The sequence below is a fragment of the Petromyzon marinus genome, chromosome 49 (assembly GCF_048934315.1).
Source record: "Petromyzon marinus isolate PM22_M1 ecotype Great Lakes invasive population chromosome 49, UKy_Petmar_22M1.pri1.0, whole genome shotgun sequence".
Taxonomy (NCBI): Eukaryota; Metazoa; Chordata; class Hyperoartia; order Petromyzontiformes; family Petromyzontidae; genus Petromyzon; species Petromyzon marinus.
This window is the reverse complement of record NC_133715.1, coordinates 11,008,291-11,031,284: the sequence shown is the minus strand read 5'-3', so window position 1 is coordinate 11,031,284 and position 22,994 is coordinate 11,008,291. Positions and strand designations below refer to the sequence as shown.

Sequence of the window (22,994 nt, the reverse complement as noted above, 5' to 3'; positions counted from 1 at the left end):
TGATGGTAATTAACGTTTAGAACGCGATGGTTAGGGCACAGTGCCAATCAATACACATCACAAACGAGTATCATCTACTAAGCATCTGCATTTAATTATGAGAGCATACAAATTAGTGGATTCACATGCTGTGTAGGTAAATATAAAAATATATTTATAGCTGCAAGGTCTTCATATCCAAAAGCCAATTCCTTTATCCAGCAGTAGACAAATTTGCTGCTGTTGCCTCATAATGATATAGATTGTAGTGGATCATTACATTGGATTTTCAGAGGGCGCTTTACATTTGACAACAAATAAATATAAAAGCAACGTGGTAAAATGAAAGCGCGCGTACTCCTCAAGTGGTTCGCCGTGAGCTGCAGCTGCTCAATCACAGCTGTCAACACGAGCGTCTCCACTCTGCTCGCTCAGAGCACCGGCGTCGTGTCGCACGCAGAGCGAGACGACTTCACTCAGAGCTCGAGAGGCCCTCTCCTGGGTCGCGACGCACGCCTCTTACCCAGCGCTGTGGAGGCCGCGAGGGTTGGTGGGTCACACATGTTGCAAAACGCATTTGCCGTGGGCGTCGAGGTGGTGCCATAATCTGTGTCACCAGGTGAAGGCAGTATAGACAACATGCGAACTGTACTTGTTTTGTCTGTATGGGATAGAGTGTTCTTCCCTCGCACGCGTGGAAATTTTGATCGTGGCATTCATGGCCATAAGACCTTCTTGACGTAGCCTTTAAAACAGTGTTGGGATTAGTACTCTGTTTTCCTCCCACAGGTAAACACTCATTAATTGGATCGTTAATGTATAGAGGACCACAGAGCTTGGGTTATTGTTTGCAGCGGCTCATCGCGTGGATGCCTTCCTGCTTATCTGTGGCTTCTGCTCTCTCGGAAATAATGAGCGAATACTGTGTGGTGGAGCGTTACACGTTTAAATAATTGCATTTGTATAATAATCCAACGATGAATTGTACCAGCAGCTTGTAGCTGAAATACATCATCCCTCATCGTAGCCTTTAAAACAGTGTTGGGATTAGTGCTCTTAATAAACAGGCAACATTATACGTACAAAATATTCAGTCGCGTCATTGTAGAAAATAATAAAAATACACATTCCATCAGCCACACGGACCAGCCACACAGCAGCATTGGTTCAACACAAGCAAACTCTGGTGAACCGGTTTCAACATTCAGTGTCTCATCAGCAATGAGGCTTGCTTGAACCAATGTTGCTGAACTGCCACATGTTTATAGACAACCACCCCGCTGTTGCCACGAGTTCCCTCCACCTGTGGTCTTGAGGCGGCTTCCCTGCTGCTGTTGTTATTGTTCGATCCCATTGTGCCGAGTCTCTATACTGCCTCTGTCCATCTGCTCCCAGGTCTTCCTCTTTTCTGTCTTCCGTTGATTGTTTTTCCAGCCCATCGTTGCTGTTAGCGAGCACCTATTAAGGCGAGAACAGCACCCGATGGGGTGGTGTGTGCCTTCCAGTACTTTACGCAGCACAACCGTGAATCATATTTGGCTGAGTCAACCTAGGACAGGCCCAGACACAGTTGAGATAATTGCCAATGTTGTTATATCACAGGAGTGTCTTATAATATATAATAATTTCCTTTTGGGGCAGCGTTATGACAAATGTGTTGAGTTTTCGATTTCAAGCTTTCGTGACTGCAAGGATTCATCTTCTTTGGTTCTTTCGGTAAAGTCACGTAGAATGAGAATAAAATAATAAAATAAAACAATAAAATTCTCACGACGTTTCGGCCACAACACAAGTGGCCTTCTTCAGGTGAAGGATAAAAAAAACTGTCGGGACGACAGGGCTTTAATGAACGCTGCTAAGATTCGTAGCGTCTTTTAAGCTGGTTGAGAGAAGAGATGCACCTTGACAGCTATTTCAATGCTAAATTCTCCTGTTTGATATATAAACCCCTTTGTCAAGGTCCATCTCTTCTCTCAACCAGCTTAAAAGACGCTACGAATCTTAGCAGCGTTCATTAAAGCCCTGTCGTCCCGACAGTTTTTGGTTTCTTCACCTGAAGAAGGCGACTTGTGTTGTGGCCGAAACGTCGTGAGAATTTTATTGTTTTATTTTATTATTTTATTCTCATTCTACGTGACTTTACCGAAAGAACCAAAGAAGAAGGTGTTGAGTTTTACACGTAGGCTTTCGCGACCAATATTATTCATAATAAAGGTTTTTGGGTTAGATCGCGTTTACTTATAAATGTGTCGTAACCCTCCACCACCCGACACGGCCAATCAGCAAAGAAAAGTGTCACGTTGACAAAAGACAAATAATTCACTACTTCAGCCCACCGGTGTGTTGAAGAGTTAATCCACATTTACAGAATTCTGGCGAATTGCCCGATGATGCTGGAAGTATTTACCAGCGAAACGTCGTACTCAAACTGTGAATGTGGATTAACTCTTCAACACACCGGTGGGCTGAAGTAGTGAATTATTTGTCTTTTGTCAACGTGACACTTTTCTTTGCTGATTGGCCGTGTCGGGTGGTGGAGGGTTACGACACATTTATAAATAAACGCGATCTAACCCAAAAACCTTTATTATGAAGTGTTGAGTTTTGTTTGTACAATTTTTTCAAGATCATTATTCACTCAAGCAAGTGTGCATTTGCTCTGCATGAACCACTGTGTTACACATTAGTATAAGACAATTGTGACAACATTATCCTTTGCGAGGGGAGTTGTGGGTTGCCAATCTCAGCATGTTAAGTGCAACATTCCAGCGCAGATCAATAACGATCAATCCATGCATTAAAGAGCAACGTGAGAGAAAAAAAGGCACTCGACAAAGTAAACATACGTGCGTGCAAGGATAGTTAAAAGCCTTTCAGCTATGGAATTAAAATATAAACCTATATTTGTTCATAGTTAAAAAGAAATAAATGACTTCCTTTTGATCATCCACTGCTGGTTAGATGAAGGCCTCCCCATTCCCTGTTATCCGTGGGGGCTGTTTGACCATACTTCACCACGCTGGTTATTTCGGGGTGGTAACGGGTGGAGCGGAAGCGGTGGGCGAACCATTCGGATCCCACTCGCCACTGATGCAACCCGTGGCTGTGGAATCCAACTCGGGGACCGTGCTGCTCTAGTAACCACAGTGACACTACTCGCCACGCGATCCACGTTCTAAAGGCAACGGCAAAGTGCCCCCGTAATGTTGCGGCTAGCGCAAAACGTACAAAGACAAAGACGCCCCGTATAACCTTAACATACTGTTGAGGCAAGTGCTGTTAGCGAGAACCTATGAAGGCCGGCGCAGCACATGAGTGGGTGGGTGGCCTGCACCACGTCTTCCCAGTGGCGATGTTTACACATTGCACCAGGTACTCATTTAAGGCTGAGTCGGCCCAAGACTGATTCAGATAATCACCACTGGTGTTGGCCGTGAGCGGGGATCGAACTCGGATCGCCAGGTTAGGAGCGCAGCGAGCTACCGTTGCACGACCGCTCCCCAGACGTACAAATAAAAAATATCCCCCAAATAGCCTTGCCAGACTGTTGGGGCATGTGATTTCCCCACACGTATACACACACGCGTACATACACAGAGAGGCACTTGTGATGAAAGTTACACGTCTTTGAGGCCAACGATGGGGCTTTGACCTCACACACACGTGGGTGTGTGTGTTACAGCAAGCTCTTTACACACTGACACACACACACGTGTGTGTGTGTGTTACAGCAAGCTCTCTACACACTGACACACACGTGGGTGTGTGTGTGTTACAGCAAGCTCTTTACACACACACACGTGGGTGTGTGTGTTACAGCAAGCTCTTTACACACACACGTGGGTGTGTGTGTGTGTGTTACAGCAAGCTCTCTACACACTGACACACACGTGGGTGTGTGTGTGTTACAGCAAGCTCTCTACACACACGTGTGTGTGTGTGTTACAGCAAGCTCTTTACACACACACACGTGTGTGTGTTACAGCAAGCTCTTTACACACTGACACACACACACACGTGTGTGTGTTACAGCAAGCTCTCTACACACTGACACACACACGCGCGTGTGTATGTGTGTGTGTGTTACAGCAAGCTCTTTACACACTGATACACACACACGTGAGTGTGTCAGTGTGGGGAGCGGTAGTGTAGTGGTTAGCGCGCTGCGCTATGAACCTGGCCACCCGGGTTCGATTCCCGCTCACGGCCAACACCAGTGACGATTATCTGAACCGGTCCTGGGCCTCCCCTAGGTCGACTCAGCCTCAAATGAGTACCTGGTGAAATGTGTAAATATCGTCACTAGGGAGACAAAGGCGGCCGGGCGTGGTGCTGGCCATCCACCCCCTCGCGTACCGTCCCGACCTTCATAGGTGCTCGCTAACAGCACTTGCCCCTACAGTTTGTTAAGGCTGCACGGGGGATCTTTGTCTTTGTCAGAGCAAGCTCTTTACACACACACACGCGTGTGTAAAGAGGTTGCTCAAGTCAACGAGGGCGCTCTTGACGAGTCCTCTGTGGGTCACCTGTAATGCCAAGGGCGATGTCGCTGAGCCAGCACTTGGCCGAAGTCGTCGCTCTACGCAGGGACACGTCCACCGCGCTTTTCACGGCTGTGTTTACTCCTCGTTGGGCATGCACCCTCAGGTCAGTGAAGTGTCGCGGGCAAACAAAGAAAAAGAAACGAAAAGAAGCGAAAAAGAAACGACTGCGTGTGTATTTATATTCTACAGTTGGCGAGGTGGGGGGGAAGTTACACTCGGGTGGCCGTGGCTGTTGTAGGAAGTCCGTAGAACCCGTTGTGTTTGTGCAGAATGGGTTGCGCACAAATCCTCGAGAGCGCAACGGATGTGGCTGTGTGTGGACGGCGGCGGAGCGCTGACCTCACGCACCGCGGGTGAACTCGGAGGCGCGCACAGACAGCACGGCTCCTGTCGCTTGGCACCCACCGCCTTCGGTCTCGCCGCAACAGTTTGGCTCCGGACTCAAGGTGAGACACCCATCACGGTATGTTCTCTGAAAGTCTTGGGCTCCCTATCAGTGCCGGAGTAAGCTCGTGCTTAATCCGGCACTGTTCTCTGAAATCTTCGGCTAGTGCGGTATCTGTAGCATACGTTATAAAGGGGCCCTACATTTAAAAAAAAAACCCACAAATGTAAAGTAATTGTATTCTTTCATTTGCAATACAGCCAGATGATACGACAAATCTCTAACCTTAAACACCCAGTCGTTCATAAAAGTTGAAGGCAGTATAGTACTATAGTGATAGAGCAAGTGCAGAATCACTGAACCGGAATTGATAGATTGAAAGCGTTTAGCGCGGGGCCCTTGAAAGTGCGGGGCCCATAGCTACTACATAGAAGCTACATATGTAGCTACATATGTAGCTTCTACATACTGCTCCGGAGCCGCGTGCTGTGGCTCTTTAAGGACTGCTTCGTGACGTCATTTTTTAAGGACCACCACCGTCTCGTATTCACCACAGTGCATTGCGGCTTTAAACATTCAGTTTTTTGTAACCGAGTTCGAATAAAGAATAGCTCTTCTTGTTATATTGGATGCCGACCCCTGATATAGGCTAGACCTTACCGCCGTGCCGTTGCACACTTACCAACTATACTGGTTTTAAAAAGACAGGTTGTCGAATTACCAAAGCCATCATCATCAGCAGCACTCATGAGTCATGATCGATCTACTGCTGTATGAAGGCCATTGCCCAAGACGTTTCCTATATATTTTTAAAACCCTTCTACCGCATGCTGATGTTCAAAGCTAATCATTCAGCGGTTTATATATAAATATATATTATACTTATATATTTACGTATTTATATATGTATAATATATATAAATATATATTATACATATATATTTATAAGTATTCTAGATGGAAAATACATTTCTTTAGAACTGTTTTTTGTGTTTAGTTTGTTGTCCTTCCCCGCACCTGCGATTAGCACTGCTAGCTATGTACGCTGTGAAAGAAGTTCAACGTACACATACATACCGTATGAGATCAGTTAGTTCATGTACAGGAGAGAGCATGTATTGTGGCATCATATGGGGTGTCCTGCACCTTCAGTGGATACACAATGTCGTTTGCTGATGATTGTGATGACCTACGCCCAGGCACCGTGAACCAACCAACAGCTACCTCAAGGCAGCCCCGATGGACATCACGCAGAGGATTAAGTCTTCCAACTTGGACAGAGCCAGGCAAGAGAACCGCACGTTCGAGTCGAGGCTGAGAGACAACCTGGAGGACATCGCCCATGCACGCTGCCTGGCCCTCTATGCCATCACGCGCGAGTCCACCGAGCTCCTGGTGGAGAACCAACAGCGGGACAACGAGAAGTTCAACCTCAGCCTGAGGAGGACCTTGGAGAGCGCCCCGTCGGGCCAGAGGGCGATGCTCGCTGACACAGGACGGCGGTGCAGGACGAGCGAGGGGCCCTGGCAGACACGGAACTCCTTCGGAGTCAACGTCCACGGTGGTCGCGAGGCATCCGAGGGCGGCGTTGCGAGGAGGGGGAAAGTGAAAGCCGTGACGTTCGACAAGTGGACGCAAAAGCCGCGCGAGGTCGATCGTAACGCCGGGCGCGTTGGCTCTAGAATCATGCCCGAGGACGGCAGAGTGAGCAACGATTGGACAATGGATGCAGGAAAGGTGAGGCGAAATCACAAGCTGGATGCCGGAAAGGGGAAGCGGGACAGGACGCCGGATTTTCGGAACGATGCCAACTCTGCCAAAGGTCTGTCCCGAAGGAAATCCACCACGAGGAAGGAAGGCGGTTGGCAATGTAACCAACACTACCGCAGTCCCAAAAGAGGTGGCCTCAAGGGCAGGTCGGGTGGCCCCTCTCCTCCGTCTCAGCGGAGGATCATCCGATTCTGCACGCTCTTCTCCTCATCCAACAGCCACCGGCAGGAAAACCAGGGCCTCGAGGAGGCCAAGCTGAAGCTGCGGCCTCCGCGGCGGCGGCCGGGCCTGGCGGCGGCGCTGGGAAACAAGGACGAGGAGCAGGCCGTGCTGCTGCGTCTCCGGCGACTGAGTCAGGCGCGGGAGAATGCGGCGCTCGAGGAGAGGGTGCAGGACTTCCTGGGCGCCGAGGCGACGGGTGACGGGCCGCCGCTGCCGCCGAGGAAGCTGCCGGCCAGGAGGAGCTCTTCTGTTATCCCACAAGATGAGGACGAGCGGCTGCTGGAGATGTTTAAGAGTTTAGTTCTTCCCCGGGGCTCGTCAGTACCCAGGCAGACCCTGCAGTCATTGTGAGGGCTGCGCGGTAGTGGTGACTCGACCGCCGTTTTTTCCACTGGCACATCCGAGCCACGTCAGCATGAGACCCCTCGTGGTGTGGGTGGCTTTCCACGGCTCATTTGTCGAGGCGAGCCAGAAGCAAACTTTCATATTGTGGCCTCGCAAGACTGAATCTGGCACGGTGCCAGGCTGGGCCAGGGCTAATGATGCATTCGTTGCGTGCGATGTCAGAGTCAGTGCACTGCGAGGATGCAGCGTCACGTGTCATCCACACGCATGTCTATTCGTTCATTGCGTGCGACGTCAGCATCACAGATCGTACTCTTTGGGTCTTTCGGTAAAGTCACGTAGATAAAAACATAATAAAATAATAAAAAATCACGACGTTTCGATCGCAACACAAGCAATCGTCTTCAGGTGAAAAAATACAGCAGGCGGATTGCTGAGGCAGGAAGAAATACAGCGAGAGAGCTACTGCAGCCAAAGGTTATATAAGTTTGAGATGGGTATAACCCAAGGGTAAGTGGGCGGGGCTAGAGATGGAATTTGCAAGTAAACGTAAGATCGCAGCGCTAGGTATACCTCGGCGATTGTATTGCTAGAGATTAGCATGCCAATCTGTTAATGTAACCCCACGACTATGGTGCTGAAGAAGCCACTGTATTGCTCGAGATTAGAGATTAGCATGTCAATGTGAGACGGCTCCCGCAGCAGCGGCTGTGTTAATGAGACACATTCAGCCTATTAAACGAGCGCCACCGCCGCATCGAGGAAAAGGGAGCAGCAGCTATGTTAGTGAGACATTTGGCCTGCTAATGTAAAGACATTTAACAAGGTAATGTAACTCAGAGAGTCGGAAATACCTGCTAACATAGACAGGTAGGATAGAAGCATCACAGCCAGTTATGACTTTACCTGGTTAATAACGTCCTTCCAATGATTGATCAGTTTGTACCCATCTTCTTGGTTGAAATTGTGTCTGTGTTTATATATCTGGATGGCTTCATGAACAAATCTTTGTTGATAGCGAGTGAGTTTGCATAGTACCTTCGTCTTGGAGAAATCAATTTTATCTGTGCCCAGAGCGTTAAACAATGATCAGCCACGGCAGAGGTGTTGATCCTACCATGTTTCAGATCCACCTTGTGTTCGCGAACACGGTCTGAGACATGTCGCTTAGTTTCCCCAATGTAACTACTGCCGCAGGCACAGCTTAGTTTGTAGACATCGGGGTATTGCATGTCAGGGATCACATCCTTCACAGATGGGATCAGATCACAAATTTTATGTACTGTGTTGAATCGAACCTGGATCTTGTGTTTGCTCATGATTTTGTAAATCTTTTTGGTGCCCCCTGCTATGTATGGCAAGGTGATGGTTTTGAATGGGTCCTCAGGTGGTTCTTTCCCAACGGTTGGGGTGACAGCTTTACAGATTGTGCAATCCGAATATCCATTCATCTTGAGGGCTTGGTGTACATGGTCCGGTTCACTGGCTAGGTGGTGATGGTCGGAAATGTAACGAGCCCTATAGTGTAGAGTTTTGATGAGGGAATTCTTCTGGGCTGGATGGTGGTGGGAGTCAGGTTTTAGATTGGCATCCGTGTGGGTGGCTTTCCTGTAGACAGTGTCCCAATGAGCCATCTGGTCTATTTTCGATTAAAATATCCAAGAATGGTAACTTGCCATCCTTTTCTACCTCCATGGTGAATTTGATGGCTGGCTGTATGGAATTGATGTGGTTTAAGAATTGGTTCAGAGCTGGCAGGCCATGTGGCCATATGACGAATGTGTCATCTACGTATCTCTTCCACAAGGAAGGACGTAGGATGGATGTCTGGATGGCATCTGTCTCAAAATTAAAACATTGGCTACCACTGGTGATAAGAGAGCACCCATTGGAGTACCTTCAACTTGTTTGTAGAATGTACAATTCCAGGTGAAGTAAGTGTTGGTGATGCAGTGTCTCACCAGGGCGGGTACATCAGCATTCAGTCCTTGTTGGACCAAATCTTCAATGATTGCATGGTGTCAGTCACAGGAACTTTGATAAACAAAGAAACTACATCGAAGCTGACAAGCAAATCACCTGGAGATAGTGAGATGTATTTAATTAGAGATACCAGGTGAGCTGAATTAAGTACAGCTGAGGTGGTCTTACCAGTGAATGGTTGTAAAGTCTCAGACAGAAATCGGGCCAGTTTGTAGGTGGGTGAGTCAATGGTGGAGACGATAGGACGGAGTGGTGTACCATCTTTATGGATTTTTGGTAAGCCATAAAATCTGGGTGGTCGAGCAGCAGAGGGTTTTAGAGAGAGACACTTGGTTGGTTCGATTAAAGATGTCGAGTTAGTGATGATTGGTTTTCGTAACCAGGCGGTTGGTAGGATCTCTATTGATTTTGGTATAGCTGCCATCATTAAGTAGGTCCTGAATTGTGTTATTGTATGTGATTTTATCCATGATGACAGTGGCATTGCTCTTGTCAGCTGAGAGGATGACGATATCATCTCTCTTTTTCAGTTGAGCAAGCTCAAAGCGCTCATCCTTGCTGATGTTGCTAATGGGTTTCTTAGCGTTTTTTAGGGTTGCAGCGATTTCCGATCTCACCACGTCTGCAGGAATGTGTCCCAAACCTTTAAGGGCTATGTCGACCTGGGCAATGATATCATCAACTGGGATGTGTTTAGGGGTGACTGCGAAATTCAACCCTTTAGCTAGTACCCATTTTAGGCCATCAGAAATTGGGCTGTTACTCTGATTGATAACAATCTTATCAACGTCTAACTTTTTAATGTGTGGCTCTGGATTCTTCTTAGACAGGAGGTTGAACTTGGAAATCAGGTTCTCTTTACATTTATCTGACATCGAGGCGGCTGAAGAGGCTGTCATGTTATCTACATAGTCCTAATTAGATGCAGACATTTTTTATGTCAATGCTAAGTGTGATTGTAAGAGAGTCTTGTCTAAATTATCTAGTTCAAAACGGAGCAATCTTATTCTCTCTGAGATCAGGGCTAGGCCGGCCCTGAACAAGATACGTTTAGCATTAGAGGTTACAGTAGCAGATGTGAGTGTAAAGGCGATTGGTATTACCTTGGTGTCGTGGCATCTCTGCAGAAAAGTGAGCGACTCGACCAGAGGAGCCTTCTTGTCCCGGAATCTGTTAAAATATATAATGGTTGTGTGGAAACCCTCCCCGTAGAGGCGGTTAAATCTTGACTTAAAGCTTTCGTGACTGCAGGAATTCATGCTCTTTGGGTCTTTCGGTAAAGTCACGTAGATATAAAAATTAATACAATAAAACAAATCACGACGTTTCGATCGCAACACAAGCAATCGTCTTGAGATTCTCTTCTGCAACCGCAGGTGTGAAGTCTAAGCGAGGTTCCCCGGGGGGTTAGCAATGTGTCAAAGCACTGAACTAGCACTGCTGAGAACCTAGTTTCAAGTCTGAGTATTAGCAATCCACAATTGAGCCGACTTCTCGAGTGTAGCGAGTGTATGGCCTGATCCCAGTCACCAAATAACCTATAGACATTTCAAATACAATTTGGGGTTTTGCACTCAATTTGTTTTTATTAGCTAAGAAAAATAAATAGGTTTTACAAGCAGTGAACAAGGAATTTAAAGTGTGTACCTAGTAATAATGAAAACAATCTTGAGTAAATTAAGAGGCCTCCTGGAATTACTTCAGGGCATCCTGTGAAATCACCTCACAGGGTGATGCAATGCTAGCTTATGAGAGTTGTGAATGGTAGGAGAGTGCGTTGTGGGCAGTAGTGAGATGAGGGGGGAGAGGTATTAGAGTGTGTGGAGTGAGTAGAGCAAAACGATAGAGGATAGGGTGGGGAGCACGATGAGAATGAGATGAGAGTAGAGAGTTAAGAGTGTGGAGGGAGGTAGAGTGAGATGAGAGTGGAGAGTTGAGAGTGTGGAGGGGACTAGAGTGAGACGAGAGTGGAGAGTTGAGAGTGTGGAGGGGGGTAGAGTGAGACGAGAGTGGAGAGTTGAGAGTGTGGAGGGGAGAAGAGTGAGACAAGAGTGGAGAGTTGAGAGTGTGGAGGGAGGTAGAGTCAGATGAGAGTGGAGAGTTGAGAGTGTGGAGGGGGGTAGAGTCAGATGAGAGTGGAGAGTTGAGAGTGTGGAGGGGGGTAGAGTGAGACGAGAGTGGAGAGTTGAGAGTGTGGAGGGAGATAGAGTGAGATGAGAGTGGAGAGTTGAGAGTGTGGAGGGGAGAAGAGTGAGACGAGAGTGGAGAGTTGAGAGTGTGGAGGGGGTAGAGTGAGATGAGAGTGGAGAGTTGAGAGTGTGGAGGGAGATAGAGTGAGATGAGAGTGGAGAGTTGAGAGTGTGGAGGGGAGTAGAGTAGAGTGAGACGAGAGTGGAGAGTTGAGAGTGTGGAGGGAGATAGAGTGAGACGAGAGTGGAGAGTTGAGAGTGTGGAGGGGAGAAGAGTGAGACAAGAGACGAGAGTTAAGTGTGGAGGGAGGTAGAGTCAGACGAGAGTGGAGAGTTGAGAGTGTGGAGGGGAGTAGAGTGAGACGAGAGTGGAGAGTTGAGAGTGTGGAGGGAGGTAGAGTGAGACGAGAGTGGAGAGTTGAGAGTGTGGAGGGGAGTAGAGTGAGACGAGAGTGGAGAGTTGAGAGTGTGGAGGGAGGTAGAGTGAGACGAGAGTGGAGAGTTGAGAGTGTGGAGGGAGATAAGAGTGAGACGAGAGTGGAGGTAAGCAGGGGCCAGGCCATGCAGGGATCGTGGCCAAAGCAAACGAAGCATGCTGAGAATTGACACGAATTCAACGCCACGATACTGGATCTGTATCCCTGATTTTCCAAACTACGCACAGCACGATTGTGAATTGCAATATGAAAAAGATGAATGATTTAGTACGCCGGTACCACTTGAAGTGCACCAAGCGGAGACCACTGGCAGAACGCTTCCGATTAACGAGAGGGCATTTAAGGTAGCCACCCTGATTTATTATTGCCAGAGGTAAGCCTTGCTACAGGCTGACATGTTCATTTAAATGTTTAGTTGTTAAAGAAGCAATATTACAGTACTTCCTTTTTCTATCACAGTAAACAATACACGATAATACATCGTGTAGCAAAGCTAGTATATTAACTTCTTTGAAATAAAAAAATGACACGCAAAATCCAATTTGTGTTTGCTCATGGTAATTTGCACAACCAAATGCAGCTTAGTTTTGCACTTTATCAGTTCGAGAAATGAAAGCGAGTGACACACTTGCATGTTCAGTGCGCTTAGTGGTTATGGCGTTTATCTTTATGGATAACAGTTCATCCGTTGCAAGCAAAATGTTCAGCGATGAATGCAGAAACGTAAAATGTTACTGTAATGTGATGTATGCGTCGAAAATGTTACATTAATCATGAAAAATGGTTCCATTTGTAAAGAGAGGAACATGGATGTGGCATCTTGTTCCCTGAAGTGTCGTGTTTGTCATATCGTGGTCTGAAATTCATCACTAAACAGTATTTAAATTACACTCATGACAATGCTTGACCCGACCGTGGTGCATTGTGTAGCTTTTCTGCTTTATTAGGGATGAGTTTCGGATGAAAACATTTCAGATTAAGGACAATTTCATATATTGTAACAGGTAATTTACGTTAAGTAATAATGTTAAATGTAAGAATGTAATAATTATGCAACGCGTCTTCGTGCTAACAAAAGGTGACGTCACCCGATGGCTAGCGACACCAGACGGCGGTTTGGTGTGAAACTCATGGCAGTGGCGTGGTGCACGTGACATCCATTCCTGTGACCGTGACACATTCGGATTGTGCAAATGTTCGTGTCTAGATCCAATTCCACTTAAAGTTTTGGATGACTCACAAAGTAGGGAACACATCCGTCCGTACCTTTTAATTTGGTTGTTTTTATTCTCAGCGGCTCGGCAGTGTCGCATTAAGCGGGACGTGGCATGTGCTTGTCGGGACAATACGCGAGTATGCAGCAACTTAACGCATGATACAGTCCAACTATAATAAACACACCGGTCTTCATTTGCAGAGTTAAATGTTGGGATTTTATTGAGTCCGTTGAACTTTTTCATGATAAATACACAGAGGAGTTCAGAAAGAGGAGGGGTTGGTTAACTCGTGGGAGGGCGAGAAGCTGTGCATGCTGGCTCTGGGTGGGTGCTGGTTAGGGTTAGAGAGAATCACCACCTAGAGGCCATAAACAAAGTGGTGCACAAACCTAATTCGTGGTCATTAATGACTCCGTTAAGGAGAATGGAATGCATTTTATTTACGCATGAATGAGTGAACTCTTGTGCAGGGTCTTGCTTAAAACTTTTGGTTAATTCCCATCTGCGCCGCAGTATAAAGGTGTAGTAGTGCACCGTGGATGGTGTAGTAATCCCACGTCTGCCAAAATGTACGGCCAACGAGAAAAACAAGGCAAATTACCCTCTATAGGGGCCTGCGAGAGGTCCCTCTCGTGAAGGCTCTTCTGCCAGCGGTGACATGAGCAAGACATTGCAGGGCTCCACTTTTACCCCACCATTCATGCATTTACAATTGTGGGAGTAACCCACACACATGACATGGACAGTTAACAATTCCACACTGACAGGTCAACAAACTACTCTCTGTACGGACCTCATCATTCTGTAACAGGTTGGCTCACCCACACAATGGATTTATGGGGAGAACCTTCCCCTTACCGAGAGCCGACCAGGACTTTGGCGGAGCGCCACACGTTAACACACACAACTCTGTGACTTCTGCCACTGCGAGACGTCTAAAATCGTAAACACGGTGTTGCCAGGTTAAAAATTTTCCCCTCTAGTACCAGTTTAGCGTGGCTAAGATGTTTGCAGTGATGCATATCTTTTGCGGAACATTTAAAATTGTGGCAAAAGGCTAGGTGAAATGAAGTCGAGGGTTGTATTCAGCCCGTGGGTCAGAGCTTCCCCACCTTTGGCTCGTACTTAAGAAACGGCAACCCATGACATTTGTCTTATTGTGGCTCAGGCCCACGACCGTGACCTTGCGCCGACGGTGCTCCAGCGCCAGGCTGCGTCAAATTTGTTTCAATGGCGGGAGGCCGAGGGCCGACATTGCGGCGTGCATCACTTCCTGGAGACGCTCGAGGAGCCGGAGCCGGGCGAACATGATCCCGGACAGGTGCGGCACGGGTTCCTGGGCAATCGCAAAGGGGAACGTGCTTGAGTTGCTCAGCCTTGAATGTGTATGTACATTGAGCTTCTTTCACACCGTACATAGCCAACCGCGCTAATCGGAGGTGCGGGGGAAGGACAGCTGAACACAAAAAGCAGTTCTAAAGAAATGCGTGTTCAATCTAGATTTTAAAGTGCACAGCTCCAGTGTATTCCTAATAAACGCCTTAAGGACATGGACCCACTCACAAATTCAGCCTCCCTTTCTCACTTTCTGCCCTTCCTCCCGTTTCTCTTGGATCAATTTGCTCGCCCGCTGTTTCTCGCAATTGTTTTTAACAGTCCTAAGACTTTTTCCGACGGGGAAACAAAACCCCCCGTACATTTAATGGTGAAAATTCCACATTGATATGGAAGGAGTCAGTCAGTCCTCAAGACAACCACTGTTGACCTTCCACAAAGTGGTACTCAGGACATGATAGGCTGAGGTGACACTCCAGCCAGGGTCTGAAATAGTGGCGTGGCTATTCAGTGTGGAGGTGTAACTGCAATGGGGCCCATCAGCCGGAGGGGACGCATCTTCTTTCGTACGACTAATGTAGATGAAGAGCACCAACTACAATTTCACATTCAGGTGGTTAAGCCAGATAACCGCGTCAGGAGCAGCAGAGTGTATCATCGTTGTGATGTCTCCTTCGTATATTTTTGTGGACCGGGGCACTGCGTCATTATACGTTGTAGGGTCTGTTCTGAATGACCACAGCCGCACACTACTGGAGAATTTTTAATTTTCCATTTGTGCATCAGGTATCCGCATCTGCCATTATTTGTGCAATGTATGCAATTTATGGTGGACCATGAGCATCATGGAAGATCAACAGATGGTGCAGAAGATGGCTTATAGGCAGGGGGCCTCCATTTCATTCCTTTGCACCAGGCTCCATGCCTCTAGAATTGAAAACGCATTTCTTTACAACTTCTTTTGTGTTTAGTTTGTTGTCCTTCCCCCGCACCTCCGATTAGCACGGTTGGCTATGTACGGTACGAAAGAAGGTCAACATAAATACATACACATACAACCATGCTATGCCACTGGTTTGCACTCTTAAATTTCTGATTCTGAGTGGGGCCCTCTGCCAATGCATCTCCTTGTCGGCAACTGTTACTGCCACATGAGGTTACCTCTTCGTATAATTTGTACCGAAATTATGAAGAAAATAACTGCAGAATTGTTGTCAGTGTTGCTTCTTCTCAAATATTACTGTTTATGCTTTGGAATTAAATTTTTATCTTAAGTGATTAATGTGTGCAAAAAACTAACATTTCAAATGATAACACAAATATCTAAAATAAACGTTACTTCACGGAAATGCACAGCCCCAAGGAGTGAGATGTAGAACTACACAATGCCTACATGCACAAAATAAAGACAGAGAATCTTAAATCATGAGACAGCTGTCCGTGTTGATTACTCACAGAGAGGACGCGAACACGGTTGTAGTAGGAGCTGAAGTCCATGCTGAGTTCCACCAGGAACTTGTAGAGCTGTGTGTGAAGCAGGGAGGGCAGAGCAAACACACTATGACGTCGCAAACAATTCACTTATAGCATCACTGCGGCATAACTGGCATTGCCATTGACTCCACTACCACCCAAGACTCTTAAGCATTAATAAAGAGTTATTCACAACGAATAACTCTTTTTCCACTTGCACATCTGAACCATGCCAGCACGGGAGCTCTCGTGATACAGGTGTTTTTCAAGTGGCTCGTTTTCTGAGCCGTCAAAAGCTCACCTCACAAGACACCTATATCTGGCTTGGGGCCAAGCAGGGCCAGGTGTGGGCCTAATAGCACATTCAATGCGTGTGACATCGGTGGCACGGCATGGGTTCTGTAGTGGCAAAACTACCTGGCGCCTTCTGAGCTGAGCTGGCTTGGCACGGTCCCAGCATGGCTCAGTTGTACAGAGGATAAGGGGTACAATGTAACAGTGATATCTATAAAGCACATGTACCAATCCTTTAAAATGATTAATTAATTTACGTAATTGAGAACATTTTCAGGAATTTGTCAATCCACTGCTAGATGAAGGCCTTCCTACATGTCAGTCATAGAGGATGTTTGACCATACTTCACCACATTGGTTGGTGGTGGTGGAGGAGGTGGTGGCCGGGACCATTTCAGATATCCCTCACCATTGATATTAGCCATAGCTGGGAATCGAACTGAGGGTGGTGGGTTTCATAGTGCGGTGCTCTAACTACCGTAGCAATGTGGAATTTTCACCAATGTGCCAGGACTGCTAATGGACTCGAGCGTGGCCCGGGCATGCTGTCATTCTGCAATGATATCATTGCAATGGAAATGTGTTCATTTGCGAGGCACCCAAGCACGTTTTCTTGCAATAAGTGAGCACCAAATGTCAACAGAACAATAGATTATTTATTTAAGCCAGACATTCCGTAAGGGAGACTTGCTGTTCCGCAATCAAATGCACGGTTATTATTACCCCACCCCCCCCCAGCAATGCTGACTCAAGCACTGTACACTTTGAATAGGGGCCCCCTCGGCGCGACATTGTGTGGCCTTCAATGCGTTTGGCGCTTTGCTCCGCGGACGCTCGCTGACACGCGAGGGACACGTTTTGTTAAATGGAAAAACCAGGGCGGCTTATTTGGTACCACGTCCGTGTGCGCGGTCGCGTGAATTCCCCGCGCCGGTTCCAGATGAGACGAACGAGAAAGCAGCTCCCCAAACGGAACGATGTAGTTGTAGAGAAGGCGCCATTCTTCCTAAAGTTTGACCCACGAACACGACCGACCAAATAGCACCGTCATTTATTTGCTTTGTGTTTATTTGAATGCTTATCCACGCTCGTGTGTTTGCGGTTCAAGCAATGTTTAATCTTCAGCAATGTGAATACAGGGCATCGTTAGTCACAAAGTGTTTCATTTACCTCTTCATTCAGCAGCGAGAAATCCAACGAAGATACTTCAGGAAACTTTGGGTACATTCCTGCATTGGCCAATAGACATTGAGGCAGCACGTATGCATCACGTGACAAATTAAGTTGTACATAAAATGCACATGTTACTGTTTTTAACCATACTTACTACAGTACAAAACTAATACCCAACATAAATAATAATTTCTCAAGTTTCACCAAATGGTGAATTTGAAAAGCATGGAAATTTTGTGGGAATACATTAACACTAAAAAATTATAGCTCCAAGGTCAGAAATCATAATTATATCCAACGCATAAATGTACACTGTACAAGCTGTAGGAATGAAAATGTTTATATGTGACGTGTTTACTCTATGTATGGGTCGTCTGACACCCAGACACTAGTGCAAACAAGATGTTCCAACTCAAGCAATTATCATGACAAAATGTTATTCCCTGATTTGTTTACGCAAAAGTTGGTCACTTTTTAAGTCATTAATTTTTTTATCTTATCCAAATCTTAGTCTCTGGATTTTATTTCGCCATTCTGATAGTCAAACAAAGCAGTCAAAATTAGGTCACTCTTGGTTATTAAACTTCGGGTGTTAGGGGTGCGCAATTAAACCCCCACCCAATATTATCAAGTCAGTCAATCAGTGAACTCTGTAAATCTTGTAAAATACATTTACAGTCGAGCTAATATCCACATTCGGTCTTTCTCAATGCATTGCAGTTTTTAATGACGTTACTAAACTAGCTTGGTATGTTTCTTCATACAAATGGCGGGCAATCATCGTCATAGTCATCTTTACGCCTGATGATTTTTCCCACTCAAAGATTCATCGTTGCCTGGTTTAAAAAACACATTGCGTTGAATGTTTTTTTTATATTCTTGGTTCTAGATTTGAAGCTTTCGTGACTGCAAGGATTCATACTCTTTGGTTTTATTCGGTAAAGTCACGTAGAAGGGAAACAATAAAATAATAAAAATATATAACAATAAAATTATCACGACGTTTCGACTGCAACACAAGCAATCATCATCAGGTGTGAAAACCACAGCAAGAAAATTTGAAAAAAGTGGCGTTTTTTTGTGATCCCCGCAATGTAGGGTCTCCAAAATCTTGAATAAACACAAGATCCAGGTCCGTTTCAACACATTACATAAAATCCGTGATCTGGTTCCGTCTGTAAAAGATGTGATTCCGGACATACAGTACCCTGGCGTCTACAAACTAAGTTGCCTCTGTGGTAGTAGTTACATTGGAGAAACCAAACGACATGTCTCGGACCGCATCCGTGAACACAAAGCAGGCCTAAAACACAGTAGGACCAACACCTCGGCCGTGGCAGATCACTGTTATAATTCAGTAGGCTCACATTACATTGACTTCGCCAAGACAGAGGCTCTTTGCAAGCCATCTGGCTACCATGAGAGATTCGTTCATGAGGCTATCCACATATACAAACACAGAGAAAATTTCAACCAAGAAGATGGATTCTGGCTTAGCAATCATTGGAAGGATTTGATAAACCATTTCGGGTCTTAATTGATTGATCACACTTAAGGTGGCTTTCAGACCGCATCCATCATTTTCGTCTCCCCCCTCCTCTTTTCCGAACATAGATGGACTCGTCCATCTGAACAAACTGCCAAATCGCTCTCCGTGGTGCTAACGTTAACAAACAAAAAACGCCACTTTTTTCAAATTTTCTTGCTGTGGTTTTCACACCTGATGATGATTGCTTGTGTTTGCAGTCGAAATGTCGTGAGAATTTTATTGTTTAATATTTTTATTATTGTATTGCTTCCCTTCTACGTGACTTTACCGAAAGAACCAAGAATATGAATCCCTGCAGTCACGAAAGCTTTAAATCAAAATTGAATGTTTTTGTCACTAATTTCCTTTACAGAATTAACGCTGGTAATGACTTTCAGCTGGATCAGCAGTTTGGCCCAAGCAACAACCAAACAAAAACAAACAAGTGACATCGTTAAGTGGTCATGTTGCTTGCTGCAGCAGTGGTTCTGGCAGCTGCTGCTGCTGCCACTAATTCTGCTACTGCCGCTGCACTTTGAGCGTGGAACCTCGTTTGACGGCCGTGCGATAGTTCTGGAAGAGCGTGGAGAGACGCGCCGAGTTGTACATGACGAACGTGCCGCTCCGCCGTCCCCTGGCGGCGCTCGCTCTCTCCGCACCTTCGCCGAGCTCCAGCGGCAGCTGGGGGTATGCGCACGTGACGGAATTAGCAATGAAACGAACGAATGGCGGAAAGTAAAAAAGTAATTTGAGGATTGTTACGCCGTAAATATGCTTACGTGTTGGGTGGCTTTGCACGAACGAATGAAGGAATGAATTGACCCAGTGCCATTCAACCTCTGAGAGAATGTGATGGGGCTTTTTTTTTGTAGTCATTGGTAACTTGGTTTAGACCCGCGGCTCTGTAGCTGCATGCGGTGACTCTTTAAGGACTGCTTCGTGACGTTATTTATCAAGGACCACCCTCTGGTATTTACGTGAATTACGTATTGGCGGCTCTTAAAGCATTGAGTTTTTTTACTGAATTCGAAAAAAAAATCGCTTCTTGTTACTTTGGTTGCTGACCCCTGGCTTCGACCGTTAACTCGCTGCATTTGGGGAACGGGTTTAATGGCAGGTCGCCGCCTGGACTCCAACAAAGGACGTCAACGGCACCAGCTCGGCGCTCTGACCTCAGAGCCCCCCTGGATGCCTCTCTCATTTTTGTTTGAGAGATGTAAAAGTGTGAGATGAAGGGCGAGAGTGAATGGGACAGCGTCACCGTGTGGGACGGCGTCACCGTGTGGAATGAGCTCACCGTGCTGCGGTGAGCCGAGGACAGCAGCTCAAACTTCACCGTCGCTGCGGTCATGACGTCAATAATCTCCTCCCACTCGGGGCCTGTGAACGTGACACGGTCCGGTCATTCAGCTGGTTAAACAACACTCCCATCCACCACGTCAATAACACCTCACATATTCATCCCTTCATGTACACGTACAGCCAATTTGTCAATCCACTGCTGAATGATGGCCTTCCGACACCGTGCGGGTCATAGGAGTTATTTCCTTCATCAAGGTCATCAGTGTGGGTTTGTGAAGGTGGGGAGCTGAGATGTTGGAACATCGTGCAGTATAAACAAATATTGAGCTGCACTGCCCTCTACTGATAGTGTTACATTTGTGTTTATGCATAGTAGGTGCCCACTCAAGCACTATCAAGGTTCAATCTTGCAAAGCTTCTGAGATATGATTTGGTCAGAGCCACCGGTCCCCCCATTATCCGTAAAGTGAATACCACTCTTTTGACTAGACATTAGTGGTCAGCTTATAAGGAAGCCACTGAAGCTATGCACTTTTAAATCTAGATTGAAAACTAATTTCTTTCTAACTACTTTCGTGTTTAGTTTGTTGTCTTTCCCTCGCATCTCCGACTCACACGGTTAGCGACGTACGGTGCGAAAGAAGTTCAACATATATCCATCCAACTTGCAGAGAGAGGCCCCTGATATAAAAAAATGTTGAATATCCACCATTTGTAATCAGCTGCCAACAGAAATTAGCATCAGATAATGTTTGTTGGAGCTAGGGGATACTTTTATACTATGAAAGACTTGATTTGCTTGATCGTTTTATAGAGGTGAAAAAAACCTATGACCTGCGGGCCAGATATGGCTGTCGACTTAATTTCAGACGGCCCACGGCCACAGGAGGCATCCCACTGAGAAACAGCCCACAAAGAGACGCATCCATCACTGCCAGCATCTTAGCCGCACTAAGCAAATACTTTAGGAGGGTTTATTGTCAACAAAGGAACACCGTGTTTCTACGTTTAGCACGTTCAGGCACTTGCAAAGGTTAACCCTAACAATGTTTTGGATTATGGAATAACCCAAAGATGTGTGTTAATGTGTGGCTACATGCCAAAGGTATCTATCTAAAGGCTTTATTCGGGCTTTAGTAAGGAACAGGTTCCCTACCCCGGTAGCAGACGGACGATCGTACCTTGCACTGAGTTCCCGTACTTCATAACTGAAGCCTCTTTCATTTGTGCTCGGCGGAGCCTGGAAGAGAACAATTTGGTTAAGAAGACAGACAGCAAGAGGCTCTGGTTTCTTCCACGTACGACCTGAAGAAGGTAGACAGAATACCCAGGTCTTATGTTACCAACAGCAGAGGAAAACGCGTGTGAATCATCGCCTTCACAAACCCACACCGACTTGCATGCTGCAGCATGGTCAAATAACACTCAGAGGCCAACATCTGACAGTGGACTGTATATGAATGCTTAGACAAAACAGCACGTGTAATTAGAGCTTTGTCTAGAGCAGCAGGTATGCTGTCGATTTCTAAGTTTGGATATCATTTAACGGTTGAACAGTTTCCCTCATAGAAAACTTAAAACAAAAATTAAAATATCATTTCTGGGTGGGATACATCTATTTCCCATCCAATACAATGTAGAGTGCTCAAGTATCTCGTGTTGTAACACATATAAACACAATGTGACCCCAAATTAATTAAAATCCCTTCATAATTATAATAATTTACAGCCCTTTGTAAGTCCACTCCTAGATCAAAGTCACTCCACCCCATGTCAGGCATGGGCGTTATTTGGCTATACTTCACCATGCTGGTGAGCACAGGCTGGTGAAGGGGTGGCCCAGGATTTGTGCAGACAGCACCCACAGCTGATGTTAGCCATGGCAGGGAATGAGACTTGGATCTCCGGGTTTACAGCTCAGCACGAAAACCACTGCACCAAACAGGATCTCCGGGTTTACAGCTCAGCACGAAAACCACTGCACCAAACACCACACCCAGGATAAAAGTAGCGTACCGCAAATAATCAAGTGCGTCAACCTGCGAAGTCCCTTCTCCCGTCTTCACACTGCCAACCACCACGTGCCTCTGTTGCAAAGAATACATGAGACGTTGCAGGCTGGTCGGTGATTTTCTCCAAAGCAAAATCAATACTACAGACATTGTTTTTATGAAAAGAGTCCAGAATATGTATTGACTCTCGGAGGTGTCATGCAACTAGCCCCTAGAGCAGACATTATTCGTAGATGGCTGAATTAAATCATTGTGTTTCAAATTATATTTGACGTGCAGTGTAAAACATTTATTTTGAAAAACATTTGTGTACAACGAATCGTGAGCAATAGCCATGCATAATGAATCATATGGGTCATAGGCACATACAGGGTATGGTGAATGGGCTGACGACACCAGTGAAGGCCAGAGAGCACTATTAACTTACCTAAATAACAAAGTCCAGTAAAACCTTGGATTGCGAGTAACTTGGTCTGCGAGTGTTTTGCAAAACGAGCGATTTTTTAAAAATACATGTTAACTTGATTAACGAGCGAGGTCTTGCAATACGAGTAGTACGTACACGCTTTGTCTGCCGAGCGTCACGTGATCACAACTGAGCCAATGGTTCTTCTCTCTCTCTCGCTGCGGGATTGTGGGTAATCGTTTTCCATGCTCGGTCTCAGTCGGCGTGCCTCACTCGTATAGTCAACATCCGTGCGAGCGTATACTGTTTACTGTGACCACGTGTGTGTGCGTAAAGCATTTTTTTAATTTTGTGTCCAAGTGCAGTGACTGTTCTTTAGTAACTGTACTGCAACAATGGC

General features: G+C 46.2%; 1 protein-coding gene across 3 annotated transcripts in view; it reads right to left on the bottom strand.

Moving 5' to 3' along the window:
* Window positions 1–311: 311 nt before the first annotated feature.
* The window catches only part of DALRD3 (DALR anticodon binding domain containing 3), a 30,234-nt gene continuing 7,551 nt past the window's right edge, over window positions 312–22,994 (bottom strand). For 2 of the 3 annotated variants that reach the window (XM_032972563.2, XM_076074688.1), the window contains exons 6-13: window positions 22,193–22,263; window positions 21,358–21,416; window positions 20,172–20,254; window positions 19,423–19,555; window positions 17,344–17,402; window positions 17,069–17,179; window positions 15,862–15,930; window positions 13,265–14,407 (exon numbers count right to left, since the gene is read on the bottom strand). In XM_032972563.2, the coding sequence (XP_032828454.2) occupies window positions 14,288–14,407; window positions 15,862–15,930; window positions 17,069–17,179; window positions 17,344–17,402; window positions 19,423–19,555; window positions 20,172–20,254; window positions 21,358–21,416; window positions 22,193–22,263 (705 nt within the window). In that variant the 3' untranslated portion in view covers window positions 13,265–14,287. Of the gene's footprint in view, window positions 1,438–10,331; window positions 10,399–13,264; window positions 14,408–15,861; window positions 15,931–17,068; window positions 17,180–17,343; window positions 17,403–19,422; window positions 19,556–20,171; window positions 20,255–21,357; window positions 21,417–22,192; window positions 22,264–22,994 lie in introns of those variants that run through there. The other variant, XM_032972564.2, reaches the window with a different exon arrangement.